The 13,832-nt window shown below is 45.5% G+C and overlaps 1 protein-coding gene across 2 annotated transcripts in view; it reads left to right on the top strand.

The window, feature by feature from the left end:
* LOC145360760 (dual oxidase 1-like) overlaps nt 1-13,832 on the top strand; it is a 96,766-nt gene that overhangs the window by 81,018 nt on the left and 1,916 nt on the right. For both annotated transcript variants that reach the window (XM_080216163.1, XM_080216164.1), the window contains 4 exons: nt 3,127-3,359; nt 5,436-5,594; nt 9,334-9,489; nt 13,226-13,354. In XM_080216163.1, the coding sequence (XP_080072289.1) occupies nt 3,127-3,359; nt 5,436-5,594; nt 9,334-9,489; nt 13,226-13,354 (677 nt within the window). The remainder of the gene's footprint in view (nt 1-3,126; nt 3,360-5,435; nt 5,595-9,333; nt 9,490-13,225; nt 13,355-13,832) is intronic.

Here is a 13,832-nt window from a genome sequence, read left to right as displayed (position 1 = left end):
CTAAGTTGCCTCTTAGTGTCCAAAATATGCGCAGGTTAGGTGGATTGGCCATTCTAAATTGCCCCTTAATGTCCAAAGATGTACGTGTTAGGTGGATTAGCCATGGCAAATTGTCCTTTCGCATGCCAAGATGTATAGGTTAGTTGGATTGGCCATACTAAATCGCCCCTTAGAGTCCCAGGTATATAGACTAGGGGGAATTGTGGGGATAAATATCTGGGCCTTGGTAAGATGCTTTGTCGAAGAGTTGATGCAGACTTGATGCGCCAAATGGCCTCCTTCTTCCTTGCAGGGATTTTATATTCTATGATGCATCATAGAATAGTTTGTCATCAGGTGTCAGCCTGGCACATCTCGAGTCAGACAATTGTGTGTGTTCAAACCCCAGGACAAATATTCCCCCACCCGGCACCCCTCCACCCCGTGATCTGCATGTAAGAGAGACTGTGCCACAGTCTTGAAGGCAGCATGCCACCCGTATCCCGAGTTGCTCCCTTTAATATACCGCATGTGCACTGCCACAAAACAAAAACTAAAGGCATTGTGCATTGATATAATCAGACCATGCATTCACAGGATAGAGGCTGAAGTAGAGAGACTGAATTTTCCCAGATACAGGATGACAAGTTAGGAAGTAAGGAAGTGCATCAAGAAAAACAGCAAGGAGCCGTGACTGGGAGAGTGAGAGATCCTGTGTATGCTTAGCCCTGTCTGCGTCAGTCAATGCAAAGATTTCATTTTGAGGTATTTCTGCCTATGCAGCTAACTCTGCTAACTTGAATACATGTAGAATTAGAAGGCTAATGGCTAGCTAAAAATTTACTGGATTCCTGAAGGGTACACAACACTGGCAAACAACAGCATAACTGCAGCTGCAAGCTAAGACGGACAGAGACTGTAAAAAAAATTTCCAATAACGAGATAAGGGTTAAAATATAGTTTGGACTTCAGTGTGTTTTTCAGTGTCTGTTTTTGAGATCAGTTCAGTGCGTTCAAGCTCACTACAGGGGCTGACAGTAAAACCCAGTCCCAAGTTTGCTTTTCTTTCTCTTTGTGCTTTTGTCATGCTGGTTTTAAGTTCAATAAAAGAGAACCATTTTAAAAATCATATCAGTAATATCCTCTTGTCTATTCAAAAGACTGAATGGACCCAACAGGGAGTGATTAGGTACCCCAACCCTTTTTGCACAGGTAATGGGTGCAATTTTCGCGCCTCGCAATGCTGGTCGAGTAGCATATCTAGATGAGAAATACCAGTGGGAGGCAAATATTTATGTCGTGATCAGACTCGCCCTGGGGAAAGATGCAAGTCTGATTACAATATTCATTCCCCTATTTATTTAAATCTATTTAGCAGGCTCAGAGGGGTATTGTCTGGGCTTACTTATGTTTCTGACCTCGCCGGTGGAGGTCCACACCCTCGAGGATCAGAGACGGTCCCTGGGAGTCGGGACCTGATGTGATAGCCTCGCTGCTGGGACTGGAGGCCATTGAGGCCCCTGGGAGCTCGAGGGCAGGGGGAGGCAGTGCCAGCCTGGCACTTCCCATCTGGCATCCTGCCACTGCCAGCCTGGCACCCTGACAGTGCTTACTGGGCACCAGGGAATGCCAAGGCAGTTGGGCACTTAGAATTTTGAGGGGAAAATCGCACCCAACATGTCCAAAGAACTCCACTTGATTTCCGTCTTAAGAGTTTTCAGACTGGATTTTATGATCTCGTTCAACCCAGAATTGTAAAATCTCCCCTGAGGTCAACATACCTTCATATAGTCTGCCCCTCACCTGCCCCAATTCCTGTGACGGGTGGAGCAGTAAAATTCCGGCCCTCTTGTTTTTCCGAACTCAGTCAGTGGTACCTAATTCGTGCTTTTCTCGACCCAGCTTGGGACCTTTATTAAACCCCACATTTCAAAGGTGTTGAGTTTCTTTCCTTACCTTCCCCAGTGCCACAAGCTTCACATCCACAACTCACTGCTGACCGGACATAACATTTTAGTACAATTTTTATTAGTTAAAGAGCTATTTATAAGGTGGAGCATTCTTAATGTTAGGCATCACCAACATCAGGAAGCATTCCTAGCACCAATTGACGTTACTAAGACCTAATAAACTTTGAAGCTCGCCAGCGTTTCATCAGAAGCGGGGAGTGGTTGTGCGGAGGCTGTCAACTTAATAGAGGTGGCATCGCGGAGGCAATCCGGAAGGTATCGGATATGGAGGCTCCGCCCTCCAAAGATGGACCTGCCCAGAGGAAAGGCTGATTCATGGACCCCAATGTTGCTGTTGGAAAGATCTGCAACTGTATTGACACCTCCAGAATGCCTTCTCTCCCATCATTTTCAACATCAGTGATATGCAGAAGGTGTTGTCCTGTTGTTGGAGGTGGATCTGTTTGAGAAGCGTTGTCTGATAGAATCGTACAATGCAGAAGGACACCATTCGGTCCATCGAGCCTGCACCAATCACAATCCCATCCAGGCCCTATCCCCATAACCCCATGAATTCACCCTGGCAAGTTCCCCCTCACATTGAGGCAATTTAGCATGGTCAATCCTGCAGGGTCAATCCACCTAACCCACTCATCTTTGGACTGTGGGAAGAAACCGCAGGAAACCCATGCAAACACGGGGGCAGAATGTGCGGGCTCCACACAGACAGTGACACAAGCCAGGAATCGAACCCAGAGCCCTGGCGCTGTGAGACAGAAGTGCTGAGCACTGGACCACCATGCCGCCTCATGTCTTGTCAGCTTGGACCTTGTTTGTCCTTTATGTGGGGACTGTGATTGGATCTAATTTGTAATAAGTCCTGGGAGACACAAAAGCCCCATCACCAAAAGTTGTTCATTTACAAGACCCAGCAACACTATACAGAGTGCTCTCAGTGTGCAGTCTACAACAGCGGTCAAAGGAACAGACACTCCTGTTAAGCCTGGAGCTCTGATTGAACCATCAATTAGGCACTTTAAATGGGGAGTTCACATTCAAGCAAACCAATCCCAATTGCCTGGTTAAAGTCATTACAGATATCAATCAAAAAAAAATAAGCCTTTTGCTCTTGTTACAATAAAAGTGTGGCTTTTGCATATAAAGGAGACACCATAAAGCATTGTTTTTTATTTTATAGGCGTTACTCACCTTGAATTTAAACGTCCCAAGGACTTTGACTATAAATCTGGTCAGTGGGTACGCATTGCGAACCTTAAGTTGGGGACAAATGAGTACCATCCATTCACCTTGACTTCAGCTCCACATGAAGACACCCTCAGCCTTCACATCCGGGCAGTGGGACCATGGACAATCCGACTACGGGAAGTATACTCTCCGGAAAATATATCGGCCCTCGGTAGCTACCCAAAGGTAAGGAATGTATAAAGATTTCTACCTGCAATGAATTTAATTTTACTAGTTTGTCGTTGTCAAATTGCCAAAGCGAGTGGCATAGGAACCAAAGTCTTCCAAACTTTCTTTTAGTTTAATGGCAGTGCAGGCAACACGCTGGCACAGTGGTTGACACTGCTGCCTCACAGGGACCCGGGTTCGATTCCCAGCTTGGTCTGCGCAGAGTCTGCACATCCTTCCCGTGTCTGCGTGGGTTTCTGCCAGTTTCCCCCCACAGTCTGGAAGATGTGCTGGTTAGGTGCTAAATTCTCCCTCAGCGTAGCCGAGCAGGTGCCGGAGTGTGGCGACTGGGGAGTTTTCACAGTAACTTCATTGCAGTGTCAGTGTAAGCTTACTTGTGACACTAATAAATAAACTTTAACTTAGTAAATAACTTAAAAACAATGGACAAGCCCATCATTGAAGTTTTGGTTAAGCCAGTATTGTCCAGCTGTTTCCTTCATTGTCAGCCTCTTGCTAGGACGATCCCAGGTATGGAGCCTTATGAGCAAAGGTTAAGCAGGTTGGAAATATACAGCCATTGGCTCTATTCTCTCTCCAGAGATGCTGTCAGACCAGCTGATATTTTTCAGCATTTTCTGTCTTTGGTGGGACTCTACTCATTGGAATTTAGAAGAATGGGAGGTGATCTCATTTGGATTCTTAAGGGACTTGACAGGTAAATGCTGAGAAGATATTTCCCCTTCATGTCACCTTCAGGGTGGCACAGTGATTAGCATTTCACAGCAACGGTGGCCTGGGTTCGATTCCTGGCTTGTGTCACTGTCTGTGCAGAGTCTGCACGTTCTCCCCATGTCTGCTGGGGTTTCCTCCGGTTTCCTCCCACAGTCTGAAGGACGTACTGTTTAGGTGCATTGGCCATGCTAAATTCTTCCTCAGTTTACCCGAACAGGCACCACAGTGTGGTGACTAGGGGATTTTCACAGTAGCTTCATTGCAGTGTTAATGTAAGCCTAACTTGTGACACAAGTAAATAAACTTTAAACTTGGCGCATTAATCACCCATAAACAGAAAGCGATAAAAGCTCGGTTGCAGACAATTCGGATATGTGATAGGTCAGCTGCGATGGACCATTGTCACATCTGAGATCTTGCCAATGAGTCACTCAACTGCCAAGGCTAAAGAAAATACGCTTTATTTTTCCTTTTTATTCAATGAACCACAATTCACTATTTCCATCAGTTGCGCAATTCCCACTATTATTTTTCATCGATTGACCACAATTGTTGGTTGGAAAATGTGCCATTTTGTCAGGCTTGCTCCGAGCTGTTTGTCATGGCTCCATTGGCAGTGTTTTGCCTCTGAATTGTAAGGTTCTGAAAATAATCCTCAATTCCTAGAATCATAGAATCCCTACAGTGCAGAAGCAGGCCCATTGAGCCTGCACTGGCAACATTCCCACCCAGATCTTATCCCTGCTAATTCCCCCAACACTAAAGAACAATTTTGCACGTCCAATCAACCTAACCCGCACATTTATGGGAAGAAACCAAAGTGTCGGGAGGAAACCCACACAGTTAAAGTTACTTTATTAGTCACAGGTAAGGCTTTACGTTAACAGTGCAATGAAGTTACTGTGAAATTCTCCTAGTCACCACTCTCCGGCACCTGTTTGGGTCAGTGCACCCTCATACAGACATGGGGAGAATGTGCAAATGCCATAAATCACCCAAGGCCAGAATCGACCCCGGGCCCCTGACACTGTGAGGCAGCGGTGCTAACCACTGTGCTGCCTCTTGGAAATTTACCGTAGTCAGATTATTTTCCGCCACAACACCAACACGTATTAATAGTGTGACTTTAATGGAGTAAAACTCTTCACAGGAGTGTTACTGAACAGATTTTGATACGGAACCACATATGGAGATGTTAGGACAGCTGACCAAACACTTGGTCAAAGTAGTAGGTTCGAAGAGTCATCCTACGTTATGAAAGTCATAGATAGCACAATTCCCAAGAGCATTTAAACCACAAGTTTAACCATAACTCAGTGTCTTTGACCAATAACCAAAACAGAGAACTGCTTTCCTTAGATTTACCTTGACGGACCATTCGGTGAAGGCCACCAAGAATGGAACAAGTTCGAGGTGTCCGTCCTGGTAGGAGGAGGGATTGGCGTGACACCTTTTGCGTCGATCCTCAAAGATCTTGTCTACAAGTCAACTATAAACAGCAGGATACAGTGTAAAAAGGTAAGCCTGCTATAACAATGTCTTGATCCATTTCCAAGTGGATGACTTTTTACTCCCCCCGCCAATTCTGTCCTTTCTCCCTGAAGGTACTGACTCTTATCAGGGCACTTATCAATATTGGCGTTGTGGTCCCGGCATCTAACTCATTTATTTGCCTACATAGCATGTAGAATTTTCCCATAAAATGGCAAAGTTTCACTCTGACGCATGGTCTGAATGGAAGATTTTTCTTTTGCCTTCCTATAGTCCAAACACATCGAACTCAGTTATTGGGGCATGGTAGCATAATGGTTATCTAATTGGATTATTATTCCAGAAGCATTGATTAATGATCAAGTTCAAATCCCACCATGGCAGTTGAGGTGTAATAAATAAATCTAGTTTCAGTAATGATGATCACTGGACTAGCAATCTCGATACCAAGGATAATGCCCTGGATACCCGGGTTCGAATCCCGCCACGGCAGATGGTGAAATTTGAATTCAATAAAAATCTGGAATTGAGAATCTACTGATGACCATGAAACCATTGTCGGTTGTCGTAAAAATCCATCTGGTTCACTAATGTCCTTCAGGGAAGGAAATCTGCCGTCCTTACTTGGTCTGGCCTCCATGTGACTCCAGAGCCACGGCAATGTGGTTTACCCTTAAATGCCATCAAGGATGGGCAATAATTGCTGGCCCAGCCAGCGATGCCCACATCCCATGAACGAACGAACAAAAAAAACTATTGTGGTGACCAGCTGGCTTAGTAATGCCTTCTTAGGGAAGGAAATCTGCCATTCTTGCCTGGTCTGGCCTACATGTGCTTCCAGACCCACAACAATATGGTTGACTCTTAACCACCCTCTGAGGTAGCTGAGCAAGCCACTGATTTGTATTCCAGAATGTGACTCATTTACAACCTCCTCCAGGGCAATTAAGAGTGGGCAAATAGAATCCTTACAGCGCAGAAGGAGGCCATTTGGCCCATTGAGTCTGCACCGACCACAATCCCACCCAGGCCCTATTCCCATAACCCCATGTTATCCCTGCTAGTCCCCCTAGTGGACAATTTAGCATAGCCAATCAACCTAACCCATACACCTTTGGACTATGAGAGGAAACCAGATATATGCTCACTTTGCCGGTGATGTAAGTGATGCTGCAGGTATGATTGGCTCATGTAGTGCTGGGAGTGGACCAAATGTGTGACCTTCTGATGGTATGTATGAGAACCACTCCAACAGTGCAGACAATTGACTCCAGATGAAGAGAATAGTGTTGATCTACCCATGAAGGGCCCACATCACAAAGCAGTTTTTGTTCAATCAACCAGTTGTAATGGATTCAGCAAAGTACAATATATTCTCAGTGCGTATATCATGTTGACGATGCTTTAATTAAATGAGGAAGCAATAAATGTTATAATGAGGAAGTGTATTTCAACACTGCTTCCTTGACAACCCACATGTTGTTCTATCATATTAACCAATGGGGAAATGCTTCCAACACTTTGACTATCATTCTTTCCATTGAAGGGCACACACAGATCATTCCTGCCACACCTTTCGGAACGACATCTGAGGAACAATAATCACTGGTTAGCTAGTAACGATTTTAGTTTAAGTTAAGTTTATTTATGAGTATCACAAGTAGGCTGACATTAACACTGCAATGAAGTTACTGTGAAAATCCCCTAGTCGCCACATTCAGGCACCTGTTTGGGCACACTAAGGGAGAATTTAGCATGGCCAGTGCACCTAACCAGCACACCTTTCGGACAGTGGGAGGAAAACAGAGCACCCGCTGACACGGGGAGAATGTGTAGACTGCACAAACAGTGACCCAAGCCAGGAATCGAACCTGGATGCCTAGCGCTGTGAGCTTGAACACAAACCATGATTGGGGGAGGTGGGGGTGCAGCTCCATTACATGACGATCACAGCAGGAGAAATGACGTCAATTATTACAAATTTAAATTCCCCACCCGGATGTCTCATGCTCCCATCTCTCTGTGCCAGGATAGGGCAGGGGGGTGGGCCTGGTTAAGAAGCTTTGTCAGAGGGTAGGTGCAGACTCAACCTTTTAAGATTTTTTTAAGTTTATTTATTATTCACAAGTCAGCTTACATTAACACTGCAATGAAGTTATTGTGAAATTCCCCTAGTCACTGCACTCCAGCGCCTGTCTGGGTACATTAGGGGAGAATTTAGCATGGCCAGTGCACCTAAACAGATATCTTTTAGATTGTGGGAGGAAACCAGAGCACCCGGGGGAAACCCACGCAGACACTGGGAGAATTGCAGACTCCGCACAAACAGTGACCCAAGCCAGGAATCGAACCCGGGTCCCCGGTGCTGTGAGGCAGCAGTGCTAACCACTGTGCCACAATGCCGCCCACCACTCTGACTGTGCCACTCATTCAATACGATTCTGAGAATTCATAGTGTGTCCAAAGAAACCAAAAGCTGTAAACACATTGTGAAAAAACAAATCCCTCTGACTTCTTGTCACTTGGTTACAAAACGGTGTTGCTACAGGAACTTTGCATGGCTTACGCATTTCGTAATGTGAGGAGGGCTTCTAGAATTATCCATTGGATCTGTAATTTCACTTACTGTCCCAACCAATACCAATGATCCCATTTGTAATAATGTTACATGGTTAGATGAATTGGTCATGCTAAATTGTTAAAAGTTTATTTGTTAGTGTCTCAAGAATCCCCTCGCCACACTCCGGCTCCTGTTCGGGTACACTGAGGGAGAATTTTACCATGGCCAATGCACCTAACCAGCACATCTTTCCGACTGGGAGAGGAAACCGGAACATCCGGAGGAAACCCATGCAGACACGGGGAGAACGTGCAGCACAGGACAGTGACCAAATTGAACCCGGGTGCCTGGCGCTGTGAGGCAGCAGTGCTAATTACTGTGCCACCCCTACTAAACTGCTCCTTAGTGTTCCAGGTGTGTAGGTTAGATGGATTAGCCGTGTTAACGGGGATAGAGTGGGGGAAAGCGTCTGTGAAAGATACTCTGTCAGAGAGTCAGTGCAGACTCAATGGACCAAATGGCCACCTTCTACACTGTAGAGATTCTATGATTCTAAGACTAAGGCTTGGGATTCCCTCTGGCTGGGCTAGCCACTATTGCCACACAGCCCTGCACATTTTTCCTTTCTCAGTTCCCCACTGAAAGCTTGATCTCTTTCTATTGCTTCCATTTAATGAATGATTTATGCACGCCCATGCAGTTTCCCAATATGATCAGGTAAAGGGGAGGCATCCTGGTGGCCATACGCAAAAGGGGAATCAATAGCCCTTAGCAGTATTCATAGAGCATATTCTTGCATCTGTATTAAATATTCAGGACTTTGGGATCTGGGTAGACCACTTAGGACGGCAATGAGGAGACATTTCTTCACCCAAAAAGTGGGGAGCCTATGGAATTCATTATCACAGCAAGTAGTTATGCCAAAATATTGAATGTATTCAAGAAGTGGCTGAATATAGCACTTGGGGTGAACGGGATCAAAGGTTATGCGGAGAAAGCAGGATTAGGCTATTGATTTGGATGATCAGCCATGATTGTGATGAATGGCAGAGCAGGCTCGAAGGGCCAAATGGCCTCCTCCTTCTCCTATCTTCTATATTTCTATGTTTACCTTCTTGGAGACTCTCGGCTAATTCCAGGTCTTTCCGCGTTCACACGGGTCGATTTGCTTTGCTCTGATCACTTTTTGTAACTCCCCATTGGCAGATCTACTTCATCTGGGTGACTCGGACACAGAGGCAGTTTGAGTGGCTGGAGGACATCATCCGTGAAGTTGAGGAGGCTGATAAAACGTCCCTGGTGTCCGTCCATATCTACATCACTCAGTTGGCGGAGAAGTTTGATCTGAGGACTACCATGCTTGTAAGCAACACTTGATGTTTGATTTCTATATGCATCAGCTTGGGACTGTGAATCCTACAATCCTCAATGCTTATCTACTCTCCATGCACCCCTCTTCCCAATTCTGTCCCCTGTCTCTGCTCACCTGCTGTTGAAAACCTCACCCTTACCTTTGTCAGGACCAGGCTAGAGTATTCTAATGTCCTAGCCTTCCATCTTCTAATCGTAATCATAGAGTCAGAGAATTCCTACAGTGCAGAAGGACACCATTCACCCCATCGAGTCCACACCAACAAACATAGAAACTAGAAGCGGGAATAGGCCATTCAGCCCTTCTAGCCTGCTCTGCCATTCATTAAGGTCATTATGACCACAATCCCACCCAGGCCCTATCCCTATAACCTCACATATTTACCCTGCTAATCCTCCTGACACGAAGGGGCAATTTATCAACCTAACCCATACATCTTTGGTAAAAGCAAAATACTGCGGATGCTGGAATCTGAAACAAAAACAGAAAATGCTGGAAAATCTCAGCAGGTCTGACGGAGAGAATAGAGCCAACGTTTTGAGTCTGGATCACCATCTCCGTTGAAGAGTCAGCTCTGACAAAGAAAGGATCATCTAGACTCGAAACATTGGCTCTTAGTCTCTCTCCGCAGCTGCTGTCAGACCTGCTGAGATTTTCCAGCATTTTTTGTTTTTGCCACACATCTTTGGAGTGTGGGAGCACCTAGAGAAAACCCACACAGACACGAGGAGAATGTGCAAACTCCACACAAACAGTCACCCAAGGCCGGAATCGATCCCGGGTTCTTTGCAATGTGAGGCAACAGTGCTAACCATTGTACCAACCTCTACAAATTTGGTCATCCAAAACTCAATGCTTGTATCCTAATTTGCACCAAGACTTGCATGTTCCTGTACTCACCAACCTACATAGTTCCTGACCAAACAATGCCTCAGTTTTAAAATTATTATCCTTTCTTTTGAATCTCTCCATAGCCTCACCACCTTCCCTATCTCTGTAACCTGTCCCAGCCCTACGGACGTCAAGATCATTGAGCTCCCTCCAATTCTAGCTTCATGCTCTTTGCTGACTTTTAAATCACTCCATCCCACTGGCCACACACCTTCAACTGCCAAGGCTCTAAAGTCTGCAATTCCCTCCCTAAAGTTCTCCACCTTTACTTCTCTTCCTCCCTCCAAGATGCTCCCCGATGTACTCGATGCACACCAGCACCTCCATTCATTATGTCGGCTGTTAAAACGGCAACTCAAGCGATACACCAGAATCTAGATTTTAAGTGGAATAATGTTAGTTTTTGCTTGGACATGTTTTCAAACACAGCAATCCCAACTTTGACATTACTAAGAATAAGTTGTCAACCATCAAACTCTGTACATATTATTAGGACTGGCTGACTCCAGGCTAAAGTAACATTTGCAGCAAGGGTCATGGTTTGCTCTTTTGGTTCTGCTACCAAGCTCTTAACTTGGCCAGAAACACATGCTGATCGTAATGAGCTTAACGAGGCCCGTGAGTACGAGCTCCCTGATTGAGGCCATAATTGCCTACCCAACCAGGGAGCCACACCTGTGCATAAATATGGAAACGTCACAACCACTGGCGCTCCCAATTCTGACTTTGTACCTGAAGCACTCTAGGAGTGGAAAGGATTTGATTTATTCATGTCACACGTATTATGATAAAGTGAAATGTTTTGTTTCTTGCACACGATACAGACAAAACATACTGTTCATAGAGTATAAAATCATAGAATCCTACATGCAAAAGGAGGCCATTTGGCCCATCGAGTTTGTACCGGCTGCAATCTCACCCAGGCCCTATCCCACAACCCCATGCATTTACCCTAGCTAGTCCCCCTGACACTAAGGGGGAATTTAGCATGGCCAATCCACCTAACCTGCACATCTTTGGATGGTAGGAAGAAACTGGAGCACCCAGAGGAAACCCGTGGAGACACAGGGGTAATGTGCATAAGGTCATAAGAGATAAGAGCAGAATTAGGCCATTCAGCCCATCGGGTCTGCTCTGCTATTCAATCATAGTTGATCTGATTCTCATCCCCATCTTTCTGCCTTCTCCCCTAATTGATCAAGAATTTATTTATCTCTATCTTAAATCCACTCAATGACCTGGCCCCCACAGCCTCCTGTGGCAATGAGTTCCATAGATTCACCACTTTAAGAAATTCCTCCTCATGTCAGTTTTAAAGGCACGTCCCTTCACTCTAAGGTTGTGTCCTCAAGTTCTAGTCTCTCCCACTAGTGGAAACATCCTCTCCACATCCACTCTATCCAGGCCTCTCAGTAATCTGTAATCTTTCAATTAGATCCCTCCTCATCCTTCTAAATTCTTGATGATAACTGCAAACTCCACACAGTGACCCAAACCAGGAATTGAACCTGGGTCCCTGGCACTGTGAGGCAGCAGTGCTAACCACTGGGCCACTGTGCCACCCCTACATCGGGGTGAAGGAAAGGAGAGGATGCAGAATATAATGTTACAGTCATAGCTAGGGTGTAGAGAAAGATCAGGTTAATATTTGGTAAGTCCATTCAAAATTCTGATGGCAACAGGGAAGAAGCTGTTCTTGAGTCGGTTGATACATGATGTCAGATTTTTGTGTCTTTTTCCTGACGGAAGAAGGTGGAAAATAGTATGTCCAGATGTGTGGGTCCTTGATTATGCTGGCTGCTTTTCCGAGGCAGCAGGAAGTGTAGATGGAATCAATGGATGGGAGGCTGGTTTGTGTGATGGACTGGGCTACATTCACAACCCTTCGCAGTTTCTTGTGGTCTTGGGCAGAGTAGGAGCCATGCCAAGCTGTGATACAACCAAAAAGGAGGCTTTCTATGGTGCATCTGTAAAAATTGGTGAGAGTTGAAGCTGCCATGCAAAATTTCTTTGGCCTTCTATGACAATAGAGGCATTGGTGGGTTTTCTTAAATATAGTGTCGGCATGGAGGGACCAGGGCAGGTTGTTGGTGATCTGGGCACCTAGAAACTAGAGTTTGTAATTAAAGGGAATCTGGCGAAGGGACACCGGCCTCTGCGGAGTTATTTCACTGACCTGTACCAATGGTTGTTGAACATTAGCGAAAGGCAGAATGACAATCGTCCAATGCTTTTTTCAGATAAATTTTGAGCAAATGTGTTTTGGAAATACACAGTTTGCCCAGCATTGAAGAATCTGTTCTTGATTATCAATGGGCATAGTCAACCATGAGGCCAACCTCATGGGCCACATTGAACTTATTACAATCAGCATTTGTATGTCTAGCCAATTGCTGCAAACATCACTTTAGCCTGGAGTCGGCCAGTCCTATAATATGTACAGATTTTGATGGTTGATAACTTACTCTCAGTAATGACAAAGTTGGGATTGCTGTGTTTGAAAACACGTCCAAGCAAAAGCTAACATTAATCCACTTAAAAATCTAAACTCTGGAGTATCGCTTGCGTTACTGTTTTAGCAGCCAACATAATGAATGGTGCTCATAGAGAACATCGGGGAGCATCTTGCAATTGGGGAGAGACGTAAAGGTGGAGAGTTTTAGGGTGGGAAGTGCAGAGCTCAGAGCTTTGGCAGCTGAAGGTGTGGCTGCCAGCGGGGTGAAGTGATTTAAAAGTCAGCGAAGTGCATGAAGTTGACAAAGTAAAACAGTTACTCTTTGGTCTCTCCATCCTGCCTTTGATAAATAATAATCCGTTGTACGTTTTTCGCTTTAGTACATTTGTGAACGCCACTTCCAGAAGGTGTCAAACCGGAGCTTGTTCACGGGTCTACGCTCTATCACCCACTTTGGACGTCCCCAGTTTGTACCTTTCTTCAACTCGCTGATGGAAGTACACCCGGAGGTGAGTGCTATTCATCATCGCTCCATGTAGCTCAAATTGTTGAACCTTCACTGTGAGGAACGTTATCAGGGGAGAAGTTTTCCCGTCCTGCCCGCCACAGGAGTAGCAGGAAGAGGACCGACCGTGCAAAGGTCAACTGACCTTGGGCCACATTTTCCAATTTTGGGGCAACCGTGGCTGGAAAATCCTGCCCATCATCTCCCATCGACTTGGGATGATGTCATTGTTGAGATGGAAGTATTTAGATAGATTTGTAAATGTATCCCAGTCAGAGACACCCCCATCCCACCCTCCTCCCCCCCCCTCCCCCCGGCCCCCCCAACCCCACACATAAGTTGAGAATCTGGGTGTCTCAGAGTATACTCACTCATGGCTTGAGTGTCACCAAAAGCTCTATACTCTTGCCTCTGAGTCACAAGATCCAATTTCAAGTCTCACTCCAGTGCTTGAGCACATAAATCAGGACTGTACAAAGGGA

Source organism: Carcharhinus amblyrhynchos, chromosome 32, assembly GCF_965287045.1.
Source record: "Carcharhinus amblyrhynchos chromosome 32, sCarAmb.v2.hapA, whole genome shotgun sequence".
NCBI classification, from domain to species: Eukaryota; Metazoa; Chordata; class Chondrichthyes; order Carcharhiniformes; family Carcharhinidae; genus Carcharhinus; species Carcharhinus amblyrhynchos.
The sequence above is the reverse complement of the archived record's forward strand: the minus strand, read 5'-3'. Positions and strand labels throughout refer to the sequence as shown.